At 43.4% G+C, this 14,118-nt stretch overlaps 1 protein-coding gene across 1 annotated transcript in view; it reads left to right on the top strand.

The window, feature by feature from the left end:
• LOC137536021 (glutathione S-transferase P 1-like) overlaps positions 1-14,118 on the top strand; it is a 158,945-nt gene that overhangs the window by 121,525 nt on the left and 23,302 nt on the right. Inside the window, exon 6 of the mRNA XM_068257959.1 lies at positions 1,928-2,041. Coding sequence (XP_068114060.1) covers positions 1,928-2,041 — 114 coding nt within the window. The remainder of the gene's footprint in view (positions 1-1,927; positions 2,042-14,118) is intronic.

The following is a 14,118-nucleotide window of genomic DNA, read 5'->3' on the forward strand; positions in this document are numbered from 1 at the left end:
GGGAGAAGCGCCAGTTTGCAGATTGGAGCCCTGGTAGAAGCATATGGGGCTCCCTATTGGATTGCGACAAACCCATGGGCATCTTCCCTCAACCAGAGAGGATTCTAATTGGTCCACCACTTAGTGAATAAATGAGAGTCTTCCCAAGGGAGAGAGGATTCCCATTGGTGTGTTGCAATCTAATGATCATCCCTATGCTTCTGTCAGGGCTCCAATGTGCATATTGAAGCTACTTCACTGCAGTTGACCCAAACGGCGGTACCAGTAGTGGCACTGGCAGTGGAACTGAGGTGACAGAAGAAAGGTGAGTAGTAATGGCGAAACATGTACAGCAACCAGCCTAGTGAGAATGGACACTGTCCTTTCTCATGGGCTTCCAGTGATTCTGTTTGCATCCGCTTTATCGGCAATCGGGACCTGGAATTATTGGGTACCACACAGCTTTCAGTTCCACTCATTGTTCTGATTATACAGATGTAAATGGATCCTATTGCCTTACAAAAGGATCAAGCTGCAGCAGCCCACCTCACAGATGAATCCAACAGAACTTAGATGCTTCTGCATACAGAGTACTAGAACCACTAGGGGTTTTTAAGGATCCAAACGGAACTGAAAAAAAACCCTTACTTGAAAAGCTATGCTAAATACAAATTTGCAATTATTCAGCTTCTTGTGAGCAAGAAAGATCTTACATTTATTTATTTATTTATTGTATTTATAAAGCGCCAACATATTACGCAGCGCTGGACATACATGATGCGCTTACATGATGCATCTCCATTGAATATGAAATCATCCCTTTATATCAGTAAAAGCCAGCTACACATCCAAATATACTTGTGTTTAACTATGCCTAATCCAGTGTGCATACAGCTGTTTTGGACTGGTTGGTTCTCTCATCAGTGCACGACTCTATAAGGTAGGACTTGGGCAACAAGTATGAAGGGGGATTCAGCAAGCTCATGGTGACCTGGAACCACTAGGAGTTTTCAAGGGATCAAAAGGAATCAAAAAGCCCCCTGTACTAAAAAAAAAACAAACAAAAAAAAAACGATGCTAAATATATCATTTTCTGCATGTGATCAAGTTTTTTTAAGGCTGGAGTTTTTATTTTATACAAACAGATGTCATCTGATCTAGTAGCTATAATATGGTATATTTACCGTATTTTTTGGACTATAAGACGCTCCTGAACATAAGACACACCTAGATTTAAAGGCTAAAAACCAGGGGAAAAAATATATACTAAACCTGGTGCATCCATGGTGAAGGGGTATTGTGTGAGTTTTGCCCCCTTTACACCTCATGCCCCCTTGTACATCTTGTGCCTCCCTGTGTCCTTCTCTGTCCCACTGTGTCGCCATGTGTCCTCTATGTCCCTTTATGCCCCCCTTTTGTTCTCCTCTATGCCCCTTTGTGTTCCTCTGTGTCCTCCATTTGTCCCCCTGTGTCCTCCTCTGCATGGGCACAGGTCAGGGAGTCCCCAGCATTTTGGCGGGTTGAAGGTTCATATTGGCAGGCAGGCGTTCACAAATCAGGAACTCCCTGCATTTGGACTGTGAGACGCAGTGACTTTTTTCCCACACTTTTGGGGGAGAAAAAGTGAGTCTAAAGGTGGCCATACATGGTACAATTTAAAAAAAAAATTCGATTGGATAATTTAGTTCGATTATTCCGTTGGATCGAATATAAAGATTTTTCCAGCATGTCCGATCAGATTTTTCTCGAGAAAACGGGATAATCATTCGAATTTCTTGATCGCAAAAAAAATATTTTCAACTTTCATTCGATTCGATCATTTAGATCGAATAAACAGGATAATCAAACGTTTTTATTGTACCATGTATGGCCACCTTTATATAGTCCAAAAAATACAGTCGATTTTTGTCTGTAGATAGGCTTTAAATACTTTTTTTTCTTTTTACAGAAAACTGAAAAGGGGAAGGAGAATTATGAAAAAGATCTACCCAAGCATCTAAAATGTTTTGAGAGGATTCTTTCTAACAATTCCAATGGAACTAAATTTACAGTGGGAGATAAGGTAATTTTTGCCTTATAGCAATATTCATATCAACTGTAATGCTTAAATGAAGAAAATGGTCTTGACCAAATGATTACATCTACTAGAAATTGTCAGGAGCATACATTTAGTTTCTATGTTATGGAACTTCACAGATAACAAACAGGTGTGGCTTCCGACCACGTCTTCTGGATTTTCCACAGTGCGGAACATCTTGTATTTTTTAATAATACTTTTCACTGTAGCCACTGGAACTTGAAAACATTTAGAAATGGCCTTGTAGCCCTTTCCTGACTTGTGAGCAGCTACGGTGTGCAGCCGCAGGTCCTCACTGAGATCCTTTGTCTTATCCATGACTGTCCACAAACCAACTGCAGAGAGCTGCTGTTTCTCACCTATTGAGTTGATTAGAACAGCTGTTCCCAATTAATCAGTGTAATTAGGATGCCTTAGAACAGCTTGGACTATTTGGAACGGTATGGTACTTTTAATTTTCCCACAGACTGTGACAGTTTGTGAAGGGTTTGAATAATTTTGGACTGGACGTTTTTTTGCTCAAATGTAAATAAAAGCTGACAAATGTTTTTTTTTTCCCCACAATAATGCCTCTTGTACGCTGTCTTATCTTTTGGGAGACACCTATGTAATTTCCTGTCAAAAAATTACTTGCTAGTTAAATAAAAGTAACTTTAAGTCAAAATTTGCGAGGGGTAATGAATAATTATGGGCAGCACTTTAGATGTATTGTACTACCAACATTGAAAAAGGTCAGATGACAAATTGTAGCTGATACAGGGCTGCTTCAAAGATACCAATTTTATTGAGTACTAGCTGATGACCCTGCATTGCCCGGGTATATACTTGGCAGGTGTGGGCTCTGCCCACTTTTTCTAACCCTAACACACAAACGCTCAATGACCAAGTTTGTGAGCTTTGGGGTCCTTGACATCAACAAATTGTATTTTCCCATTGAAATGAAACAAATCTGATTGGCTGTTTGTGGCTCCACCCCCTTTTCTGAATTTGAACCCCAGTCACCTAATGACTAACTGTACCAGGTTTGAGGCTTGTGCAATTAACATTGCAAAAATGGCAGCAATTTAAATATTTCCCTTGAAAATGAAAAGGTGAATTTTTATAGGTGAGTTTTTTATAGGCTTCACCCACTTTTCTGAATATTAAAGGGAACCTAAACTGAGAAGGATATGGATTTTTCCTTTTAAAATAATACCAGTTGCCTGACTCCCCTGCTGATCCTGTGTCTCGAATACTTTTAGCCACAGCCCCTGAACAAGCATGCAGATCAGGTGCTCTGACTGAAGTCAGACTGGATTAGCTGCATGCTTGTTTCGGGTGTGTGATTCAGCCACTACTACAGCTAAAGAGATCAGCAAGACTGCCAGGCAACTAGTATTGTTTAAAAGGAAACATCCATATCCCTCTCAGTTAAGGTTCCCTTTAATTCCAGTTACCCAGTGACCAACTGTGCAGAGTTTGAGAACCCTGCCATTAACAGTGTAAGAATGGCTTCATGTTACATTTTCCCAGTGAAAATTCTATTTGTCTCTGCCCACTTTTTGTAAACGTGACACACAGGCCCATATGCAATTCACTTTTTCACCCGATTTTTCTCCCAGGTAATATTTTCATAACTTATAAATAAAATGCCTTTAACACTACCAGCAAGCAAACAAATACTCCAAATCATTATGACAGTACTTTTTCACCTACTTTTTGGTACTTTTTCCATTGCAAAGTGCTAAAAATGTAATATAAATCGAAGATGTAAAATTATCTCCTCGGAGAAAACCCAGGAGGAAAAGTGAATTGCATATGGCCCACAGTCACTCAATGACCAAGTTTGTAAATTTTCAGGTTCCTGGCATCAAAATTGTGTGAATGGAAGCAGTTTATCCAGCAAATAAATCTGACTGTTTTTTTGTGGCTCTGCCCCCTTTAGTGAATTTGAACTCCAGTCACTTAATGACCGACTGTAGCAGATTTGAGGCCTCTGCCATTAAAGGGTCTCCGAGCTCAAAATAAAAACGAAATTGGTACTCACCTGGGGCTTTCCTGGGGCTTTACCGATTTCGTTTTTATTTTGAGCTCGGAGTCCCTTTAAGAGTGTAAGAATAGCAGCAATTTAACCACTCTGAGACTGCCTCACTCAGAATTGCGGCAGCAGAGTGGCTCTCCTGGGTCCGCCTAACTCAGGATTGCGTCATTTCGAGTCGCGATGTGCGAGATTTGCAGGCAACGAAGGCTCGCTCAAGTGCAGTTCCCTGCAGGGGGGGAGAGACAGCCACAGCAATAAGCCTGCCAGCCCACGATCACGGCTGGCAGGCTTCTGATCATAGTAATGGGGGTAATTTAATGTAAACAGCGATGTAGAAGTGACAGCTTTGTCACTTCACTGTCCCTCAGATGGCCGCACAATCGAATTCCTGCAACAGTGCTATGCCTTGTAGGACTTTCAACCGGTCGCTGTCCAGGAACAATTTAGAGGGGGGAGAGGGAATTAAAGTAAAAAGGGCTTTAACCTACCTGGCGGTACAATTCTGTCTGGAATTCAAGAATTTTGGGCTTCCTAATTCTAAAGTCTTAACTCACCAAAATATGTCAGAATAAAGGCTTGGCATACATTATGCATATAAATAAAAGACTAGAACACAAATTTGATGAAATAATTGAATTTAATCTGAAAAAAATAGGAAAACTGTACAAGGCAGCAGATTTGTATACACTATGTACATGTACTGTATATCTAGTACACCTCTCGTGTATGATATATTTTAAAGCAGGGAACTGCACAGAGTCCAACATTACAGTCAGGGCAGTAAATGTGTGACTCCTTCCTGACATTTTTGCCCTAGTCGTCGGCCTTGGAGCAGCAAACCACACATGTCCTTCACGGTGTGGACTTTTTGGGAGTGGGGGGTACCGGTATGTATCCCAGGAAGTGGCGACCAGTGAGTCGCTCCGGATTAACAATTTAGGAGGCCCAGCGCCCCGTTCTGACATCTGCTGCTGTCTGGTACCTCAAGCAGATACACTCGCACATCCTCCATATGTAGTCCGCGTGTGTAATTGGCCTTTCACTGCGCTGCCTGAACAGACTCTGCTCCAGGAGGTGTATTTTTTATAATATTTTTTGTTGTTGCTTGCGGACTGCGGGGTAGAAGGTCACCGCCTGGTCCGCTCTGTCCACTCCACCCATCATCAGTCCACCACGACTTGCGGTTTCTCAACCTCTTTTCCTCCTCTCGTTCGGGTGGGGGCAGTGGAAGTTTTGTGGACTGTGGAGAGCAGGGATATGTCTTTTTTATCTAGCCAGCGGAAAGCCAGCACCTTCCCCTTCTGCCAAGCAGCTATGTCCCCAGCTTTCAACTTCTGCTTCGCAAAAGCTGTTGGCATCTCCCGCCGGTTCTACCTAACGGTGCCGTAGGCATCAGTCCGATGTTTTATCAGCAACTCAAAAAGTTCCGAGGAGCTATAAAAGTTCCGGGGAGCTATAAAAGTTGTCAGTGCTGACGCAGTAGCCTTTGTCCAGTAGTGGCTCCAAAGGGACAGCACTGAAGAGGTCACCACTTCCCTTGCCGGTGTACAGCACAGTGTTCCATATGTACCCGGTTGAAGACTCACAGAGGGTGTAGGACATGATCCCAAAGCGGGCCCACTTGGAAGTGATGTACTGGAGCCAGCCCAGCCGCCCCTTGTAGGCCATCAGGCTCTCGTCCACCGATGTGTCCCTCTCTGGAATATAAGTTGTGTGGAAGTTGTCCACCACCATCTCATAAACTTCCCAAATCTTTTTTAGTTTTGAAACAGGGTGAGTGGACTCCTGAAAGGTGTCATTGTCCACAAAATGGAGGAACTTCATGATGAGCGAAAACCGGTACTCGCTCATCACTGTACCAAAAAAAAAAGGGTGGCTATCATTTTGTTTGTGGTCCAATACAATTTCTGCAGGGGCTTCCTCACCACTCCCTGCAGAATGATAAGGCCCAAGAAAAGCCACAGGTTCTCTTTAGTGACCGGCTCCCAGGTCCTGGTCCTTGAAAGGGGGCGTCGTGGAGCAGCCAGCTGTTGGGAGGCATAGCAGTTAGTCTCCTCCACTATCTTCTCAATAACCACGTCATCAAAGAAGAGCTGCAGGTAGGCCAGGGTGTTATGCTCGCACTCCTTCTTCAAGCCAGGCTCCCCAGTAAAAGGGAAACGTGGAGGTGGTGGCGTCACCTGAGACAGGTCAATGAGGCACCAAACCCGGTGATGGAACAGGTGTCGCTTTCGCTACCTGGGTCGGATGAGAGGTCCCCAGGTACGTCACTGTCACTTGAGTCTGCCAGTGACTGCAGATCGCTGTCCTCCAACTCCACCAGCGATTCCGCAGTGAGACGCCTTCTGGAAGCGGACGCCATCATAAATGGCAGGCAGGCAGAGGTCAGTGTAAACGGCAAGCAAAGGGTAGTAAAAAGTCCAGGCAAAAATCAGCAACGGTATATCAATCAATCAATCCAGAGAGAAGGCAGAAAGAAAAGTCACAGTCCAGGCAAAAATCGTTAACGAATATCCAAATCAGCAATCAGCAACTCACAGATCACGGAGATCAAACAGCCAGCAGCCACGGTCTACAGAGAGCAAATGGCAACATTGAATTGAATACAAACTTACTTGTATTTAATTCAATGCAGCTTGCAGCCAATCAGATTATGTGTTTGTTTTTTGTTTGTTTTTCTCCCTCCCTGTCAAACGCACCTGTCAAACGCATCCTGGAAGCTGCAAAAAAGAAATTTAAAACCATAAACACTGGTCCGCACGACAGCCGGGGGCCCCAGTCCCTGTAACAGATGTAACCAATGATTGTGTCCAACCGAAGCCTCCCACCTGAATGCTACCCAATTTATGCAATTCCTGCTAGATTTGGTACAGCAGGCAAAGGGTGTATGACAGTACACCTGATTGGCTGACTGGCGTCTGCTGACCAGATAAAGGTAAGATATTGCTTTAGCTGAGAGTCAGCAATCGTGTTTGGTGCAGTTAGCATTCAGTTTAGAGGCAGTGGGGGTGAATTCCCTGGGGGTGAGAGGTCAAGGGCTCGCCCCCACTTCCCTCTAGGTATCGCATGGTGGTTTGAGGCCTCAGCCAGTGAGCGGGACTGGGGCCCCCCGCTATCGTGCGGACCAGTGTTTGTGATTTTAAATTTATTTTTTGCAGCTTCCAGGATGCATTTGACAGGTGAGTGGTTAGGGAGGGGACCGTGTGGGAGATGTGCCTACACGGGGCGGCCCTGTATTAGATGCAATCAATGATTGCATCCAACCGAAGCCTCCCACCTTAATGCTACCCAACTTATGCAATTCCTGCTAGATTTAGTACTGCAGGCAAAGGGTGTATGAAAGTACACCTGATTGGTTGACTGGCGTCTGCTGACCTGATAAAGGTAGGAAATTGCTTTAGCTGGGAGTTAGCAATCATGTTTGGTGAGGTTAAATATTACCCTTGAAAATCAATAGGTGAATTCTGATTAGCTGTTGTAAGCTCCACCCACTTTTCTGAATACCCAGTGGCCAACTGTGTCAAGTTTGAGAACCCTGGCATTAACAGTGTAAGAATGGATGCAGTTTATATGTTATAATAATAGCACCTCATATCATAGCAATAATGAACTCAAGAGATCTAAGTAGGATACTATCACCTGAGATTCTCACAATTAGAGCCCCCTCAGGATCAGGACGCGGGTTCAGTAACCACTGAAAAAATAAAGTGCATAAGTTGTGCAAAGGTCTCATAAGTGAACAAAAATGGCATTAAAATGGCATTTTGAGTCAAAGAGAATTTTTTTTGCTAATTGGCTGCAGTTGAGGTTGGGGAGAGGGAGGAGGAGGGCCCCCCAAAGCCTCTGGGGGTCGCAAGGATGATTGCTACGCCCATGCTCAAAGTGTTGATGATTTTTTCAATAAACTTGTTTATACTTTTCTATATTTTTTGTGTATTTTTGTGTAGTGCCAATGGCTTTTTGTTCTCTAATTGACTGCAGGAATATCTAACAGATCTGTTGCCCCTAATATGAATGTTCATTTCTCTACCATAAGCCATCTTCAAAAAAGTTTTACAGAATTTGGCACTACATCCAACCGGCCTCAGAACTGCAGACCACACCAGCACAGAACATCCACATCCAGCATGTCCACCTCCAAAGTTCTGGCTGGTTGGTTGTGGGAGACAGTCTCCAAAAACACGCACCAATAGGCATAATTATGCCTATTAGTGCATGTTTTTGGAGACTGTCTCCCATCAGGTCCGCTTTCTCCTCCAGACTGGATTGGCTCATGTCCTAAGGGGGCGTGGTTATTGTGTATATATACATGTGTTTTTTCACTGTGTTTTTGTGCAACTTGACAAAGGCCTTATAGGCCGAAACAGCGGGCTGTCGTTGCCCTTTTATTGCTAGATGCTGCAATAAACATCCGCTGAGCTATTTAACCTTGTGTGGTGCCGGTCCTTTGGGGATTTTCATAGGAAAAGAATCGAATTTTATGTTTTTTTTCGTGAAAAATGTAAAACCGCAAAAATACTAGCTATTTTCAAGAAAATATCTCAAAATAAAAAAATTACATTTTCAATGCGATAATGACTTTGGAGAAAATTTGCAAGCAACACAGCACAGCAGTACCAGTAGTCTTCGCAACTGTAGCCCACGCAAATACAATTGTTTCAAGGTGAATATTAACTATTGTCTGTCCACCGATTCAGCTACTGAATGTAGGAGCCTTATATGACCCTAAGACCATATTCACAATGCCCGTTACATTTGGGGTGGATCCTGCATCTTCAATACCACCCAGAAGTGTATAATATAAGATACATGAATAAAGGACTGAAAGGTGTAAGCCAGCTGCGGCTCCAGCTTCAGATTTTGGAGGAGGGGCTGAAAAGGGGCACAATGGCTGGCAGGCGGGGCTTACAGGGGCATGGGGCAGAGCTTCAAAGTGGGAGGGGTTTGTTGCGACCTTTTTTTCCATAATAGCACTAGAACATTTTGCAAAATGCTGCAAATGATGTCACTGCTATATAAATACCTAATAATAATAATATGGGAGGACATTAGGCAATGCACATGTTTAGAAAAAGACAGCCCATGAAACAGCACCACTGATAGATACAAAAATGTTTATTCAAAAATTAACACAATTAATGTATAATTAATTGTTTTTAATAGTATTGAATTTCATGTGTGTCTATACTTTAATTGTGTTAATTTTTGAATAAACATTTTTGTATCTATGAGTGGTGCTGTTTTATGGGCTTTCTTTCTCTAAACATGTGCAATTTCTTTTGAGCCCTAGCACAATCTAATACACATTTACATTGCCAGTGTTGCAGACATTTGCTTTGTTTTTTAGGACATTAGACAATGGTAGGGATTAGATTGTGATATCCTTTGAGGACAGTCAGTGACATCAAAAGAAGTGTACTGCACATATGCATAATGCCACGGGGCAGCGGGACCACTAAAACTATGAATTTTAGAAAAGCAAAGTTCAATCAAATTAGGCAGGCACTAAGTTTGGTGAACTGGGATAATGTACTACAAGGGGAGGACACTGAAGGGAAATGGCAAGCTTTTAAACGTATTCTCAATCAATATTGTAGTATGTATATCCCATATGGAAACAAAATGCCTAGGAATAAAAAAAGGCCTCTATGGATGAATAGAAAGGTTAGAGATAAAATTAAGAGGAAAAAGAATGCCTATAAGGTTCTAAAACAGGAGGGGACCGAGGCTGCACTAAGCAATTATAAGGAGTGCAATAAAAATTGTAAAAAAGAAATTAGGCTGGCAAAGATCGAAGCTGAAAATCAAATCGCTAGGGATATCAAATCTAACCCAAAAAAGTTTTACAAGTACATCAACTCTAAAAAAAAGAAAGGTTGACTGTATAGGACTCCTAAAGGATGAGGGTGGGAACTCAATGGTGGATGACCAAGGTAAGGCAGAGTTATTAAATGCTTTCTTTGCTTCTGTCTTCACAAAGGAAACAGCACTGTTGCAAATTACAGAGGCAGAAGAGTCTCAATCTTCTAACTGTAATATTAAATACTTAACGCAGGAAGAAGTGAAGGCAAGACTAAATAAATTAAAAATAGACAAGGCACCTGGCCTGGATGGCATGCATCCTCGGGTCCTAAGGGAATTAAGCTCAGTTATAGATAAACCCCTTTTTCTTATCTTTTGTGACTCTCTTTCAACTGGCAGAGTCCCAGTGGATTGGCGTACAATCCACGTTTTCCCATTATTTAAGAAGGGCAAAAAATCAGATCCAGGAAATTATAGACCTGTAAGCTTAACATCAGTTGTATGCAAACTATTTGAGGGGTTACTAAGAGATACTATACATGACTTCATAGTAGAAAATAATCTTATTTCTCAGCATCAACATGGGTTTACTAAAGACAGGTCCTGTTTGACTAACATGCTCAGCTTTTATGAGGTAGTGAATGCTAATATGGATATTGGGAATGCTGTAGATGTGATATACTTGGACTTTGCTAAGGCCTTCGACACTGTTCCCCACAAAAGTCTGGTGCAAAAGTTGGGGATGCAAGGACTGGGGAAGAGTCTGTGTGCTTTGATAGGGAACTGGCTAATGGACAGAAAACAAAGGGTTGTGGTCAATGGATCATACTCAAAATGGGAGACTGTTAGCAGTGGGGTACCACAGGGGTCTGTACTGGGTCCAGTACTCTTCAATTTATTTATTAATGACCTAGTGGATGCAGTAGTGAGCAATGTTGCCATTTTTGCAGATGATACAAAATTGTGCAGAATCATCAACTCTCAGGATGATAGTGTCATATTGCAACAGGATCTGGATAGGATGGCTATATGGGCACATACATGGCAGATGAAATTCAATGTTGACAAATGTAAAGTCATGCATTTTGGTTGTACCAATGGTCTAGCACCATACAAAATAAATGGGAGACAGTTGGGGACATCAAACTTGGAGAAGGACTTAGGAGTACTCATCGACAACAAGTTAAATAATCGTACTCAATGCCAAGCCGCTGCAGCTAAAGCTAACAAAATTTTGGGATGCATTAAAAGGGAAATAAAAACTCGAGATGCGAGCATAATATTGCCCCTGTTTAACTCTCTAGTAAGGCCACATCTGGAATATGGAATTCAGTTCTGGGCACCACATTACAAAAAAGATATTGCAGTTTTAGAGCAGGTGCAGAGACGAGCAACAAAATTGATACGTGGGATGGAAGGTCTCACTTACCAAGAAAGGTTAGATAAACTGGGTTGATTTAGTCTAGAGAAAAGACGCCTTAGAGGAGATCTAATTAACATGTATAAATACATCAGAGGGCAATATAATAGCTTGGCGGATGAGCTTTTTGTCCCTAGGCCTTCTCAAAGGACTAGAGGACATGATCTGCGCATGGAGGAAAAAGGTTTTAGCCATTTATTTAGGAAAGGGTTCTTTACAGTAAGAGTGATTAAGATGTGGAATGGATTGCCACAGGAAGTCGTTATGGCAAACTCTATACCTGCATTTAACCACCCTGGCGTTCTGATTAAATCGCCAGGGTGGCTGCGGGAGGGTTTTTTTTAAATAAAAAAAAAACTATTTCATGCAGCCAACTGAAAGTTGGCTGCATGAAAGCCCACTAGAGGGCGCTCCGGAGGCGATCTTCCGATCGCCTCCGGCGCCCAGAATAAACAAGGAAGGCCGCAATGAGCGGCCTTCCTTGTTTTGCTTATATCGTCGCCATAGCGACGAGCGGAGTGACGTCATCGACGTCAGCCGACGTCCTGACGTCAGCCGCCTCCGATCCAGCCCTTAGCGCTGGCCGGAACTTTTTGTTCCGGCTACGCTGGGCTCAGGCGGCTGGGGGGACCCTCTTTCGCCGCTGCTCGCGGCGAATCGCCGCAGAGCGGCGGCGATCAGGCAGCACACGCGGCTGGCAAAGTGCCGGCTGCGTGTGCTGCTTTTTATTTCATTAAAATCGGCCCAGCAGGGCCTGAGCGGCAGCCGCTGGCGGTGTTGGACGAGCTGAGCTCGTCCAGACCGCTCAGCTGGTTAAAGGGGGCTTAGATGCTTTCCTTGGGTTGAATGACATCCATGGCTACAATTACTAGGTAAGGCAGAATGATGTTGATCCAGGGATTTTATCTGATTGCCATCTGGAGTCGGGAAGGAATTTTTCCCTTTTGGGGCTAATTGGACCATGCCTTGTAAGGGTTTTTTCGCCTTCCTCTGGATCAACAGGGATATGTGAGGGAGCAGGCTGGAGTTGTACTTTGTACTGGTTGAACTCGATGGACGTATGTCTTTTTTCAACCAAAATAACTATGTAACTATGTAATGCTCCTGGGGGACAGAAGCGCAATGTAGGCGGTGTGCAGACATGACCATGCATGTACAGTAAGCTGCGGCTAAAGCACTAGTCGCAGATTTTTCAGACAGGGCAATTGCACAAGCAAAGGTACCAATAGGATACAGAGGGACCTGACTGACTATGGGGGTCAGGAATAAACCCCAGGTAAGTAAAACACAACTTTTTGGCGGGATAATTCAATGACATCCTAATGTAATATGAACTATGGTGAAGATTCCTCGACCATGCCTCATATGAACCCAAATCCTCCTCCTTGCTGGAGCTGTTCTCAGAACCATGTTGTCACTATTCCTGCTGGCACTTCCCCACTGCGCCTCTAAGCCTTAATATCTCCATGACTATGCCTCCTAAGGACCCCATTTTGGAGAGTATGGAGGGGACCCCCCGAGCCATCTCTGTGTAAAATTGCAAACCCCAAGCGCTGCTGATTTCTGAGATATGACATACAAATCTTTCTCAGGAACTAGCTGGGCTGGGGGCCTGACATTTGACACATGGCTTAGGGAGTCCTCTCCCTACCCTCTGAATTTGGGGTCCTTAGGAGGCATGGTTGTGGAGATCTTTAAGCTTAGAGGTGCAGAGCTAGAGGAAAGTGGTCAGGAAGAGCAAGCAGGAATAGTGAAACAGCATCATAGTGAGAGCAGCTCCAGTAGGGGGGAGGATCAGATTGATATCCTGCAGAGCAGAGCTGGAACAGCCCTGTGAAATGTGTAATGAGCTTCAGGAGAGGAGAGAGGATAAATCTGTGTATATATGTATCTATGTGTATGGCGGCTATATCTGTAATAAATCTGGGGATGCAGCACAGTAACTTGCTCGTCCAGCAGCTAATTCAACTTCACTCAGCTTCCTGTTATTGATATGGCTGTATGGCATAGGGCTATGGCTGTATGGGATAGGGCTTGGTTCAGTACAGCAGAGTAATCAAGCAGCTCGGGGTGACCAACTGAACTGTACTAGTCCAAGCCCTATACTGTACTATACAGCCATATCAATCTCTGCCATGTACTTATGAGGACCAAAAGTCTGAAACAGGCTGTCTACATGTGCGGTTGATCTGGCTGTGTAAAATTTAAAGCAATAGGCTTGCTATAAAGTGGCGGTTCTGGCTGCTAGCCTGGCTTACAGGGGCAAAAAGAGATAATTTGCATATTCAGTAGAGGTGCATTGTGGGTAACCACAAATGTTAATTTATTGTAACAATCGGTGTAGCAACACATCGGTACTTAAAATTTCGAAAGTGTGAGCGACGCCCTGAAAATTTTTCTGGAGGGGGTATCCTAGGCTCAATAACAAGAGGGGAGGACACTTGTGCATTGGGATTTTTAAGACAATTAACTGTCTCAGCCAGTTGGTCAATCTGGGTCTGTTGCAAGTTGACCTTCTTGATGAGATCGTTAACGGATGTGGTCAACAGTGGTCAACCCGATTGCACAGTGTCTCCATAATTTTCTGGTCTGCGGTTCTGTAACGAACGGCGTAGCAACACAGACGTCTGATTATGTGGTGATCTGCAGTATCACCAATAATACACGTATAGCTGGCAAAATACAAGGTACAGTATGTGTAGTGCTTGGTGCAACAATAGACTGGGCTTTACCAGAGGAGCTGGTAGGCACTAAAAGAACTCAGTAACAATAAGAATAATATTGGTAAATAGAGGCGCCAAAATAGGATAAGATAAATTA

Source organism: Hyperolius riggenbachi, chromosome 10 (assembly GCF_040937935.1).
Source record: "Hyperolius riggenbachi isolate aHypRig1 chromosome 10, aHypRig1.pri, whole genome shotgun sequence".
Taxonomy (NCBI): Eukaryota; Metazoa; Chordata; class Amphibia; order Anura; family Hyperoliidae; genus Hyperolius; species Hyperolius riggenbachi.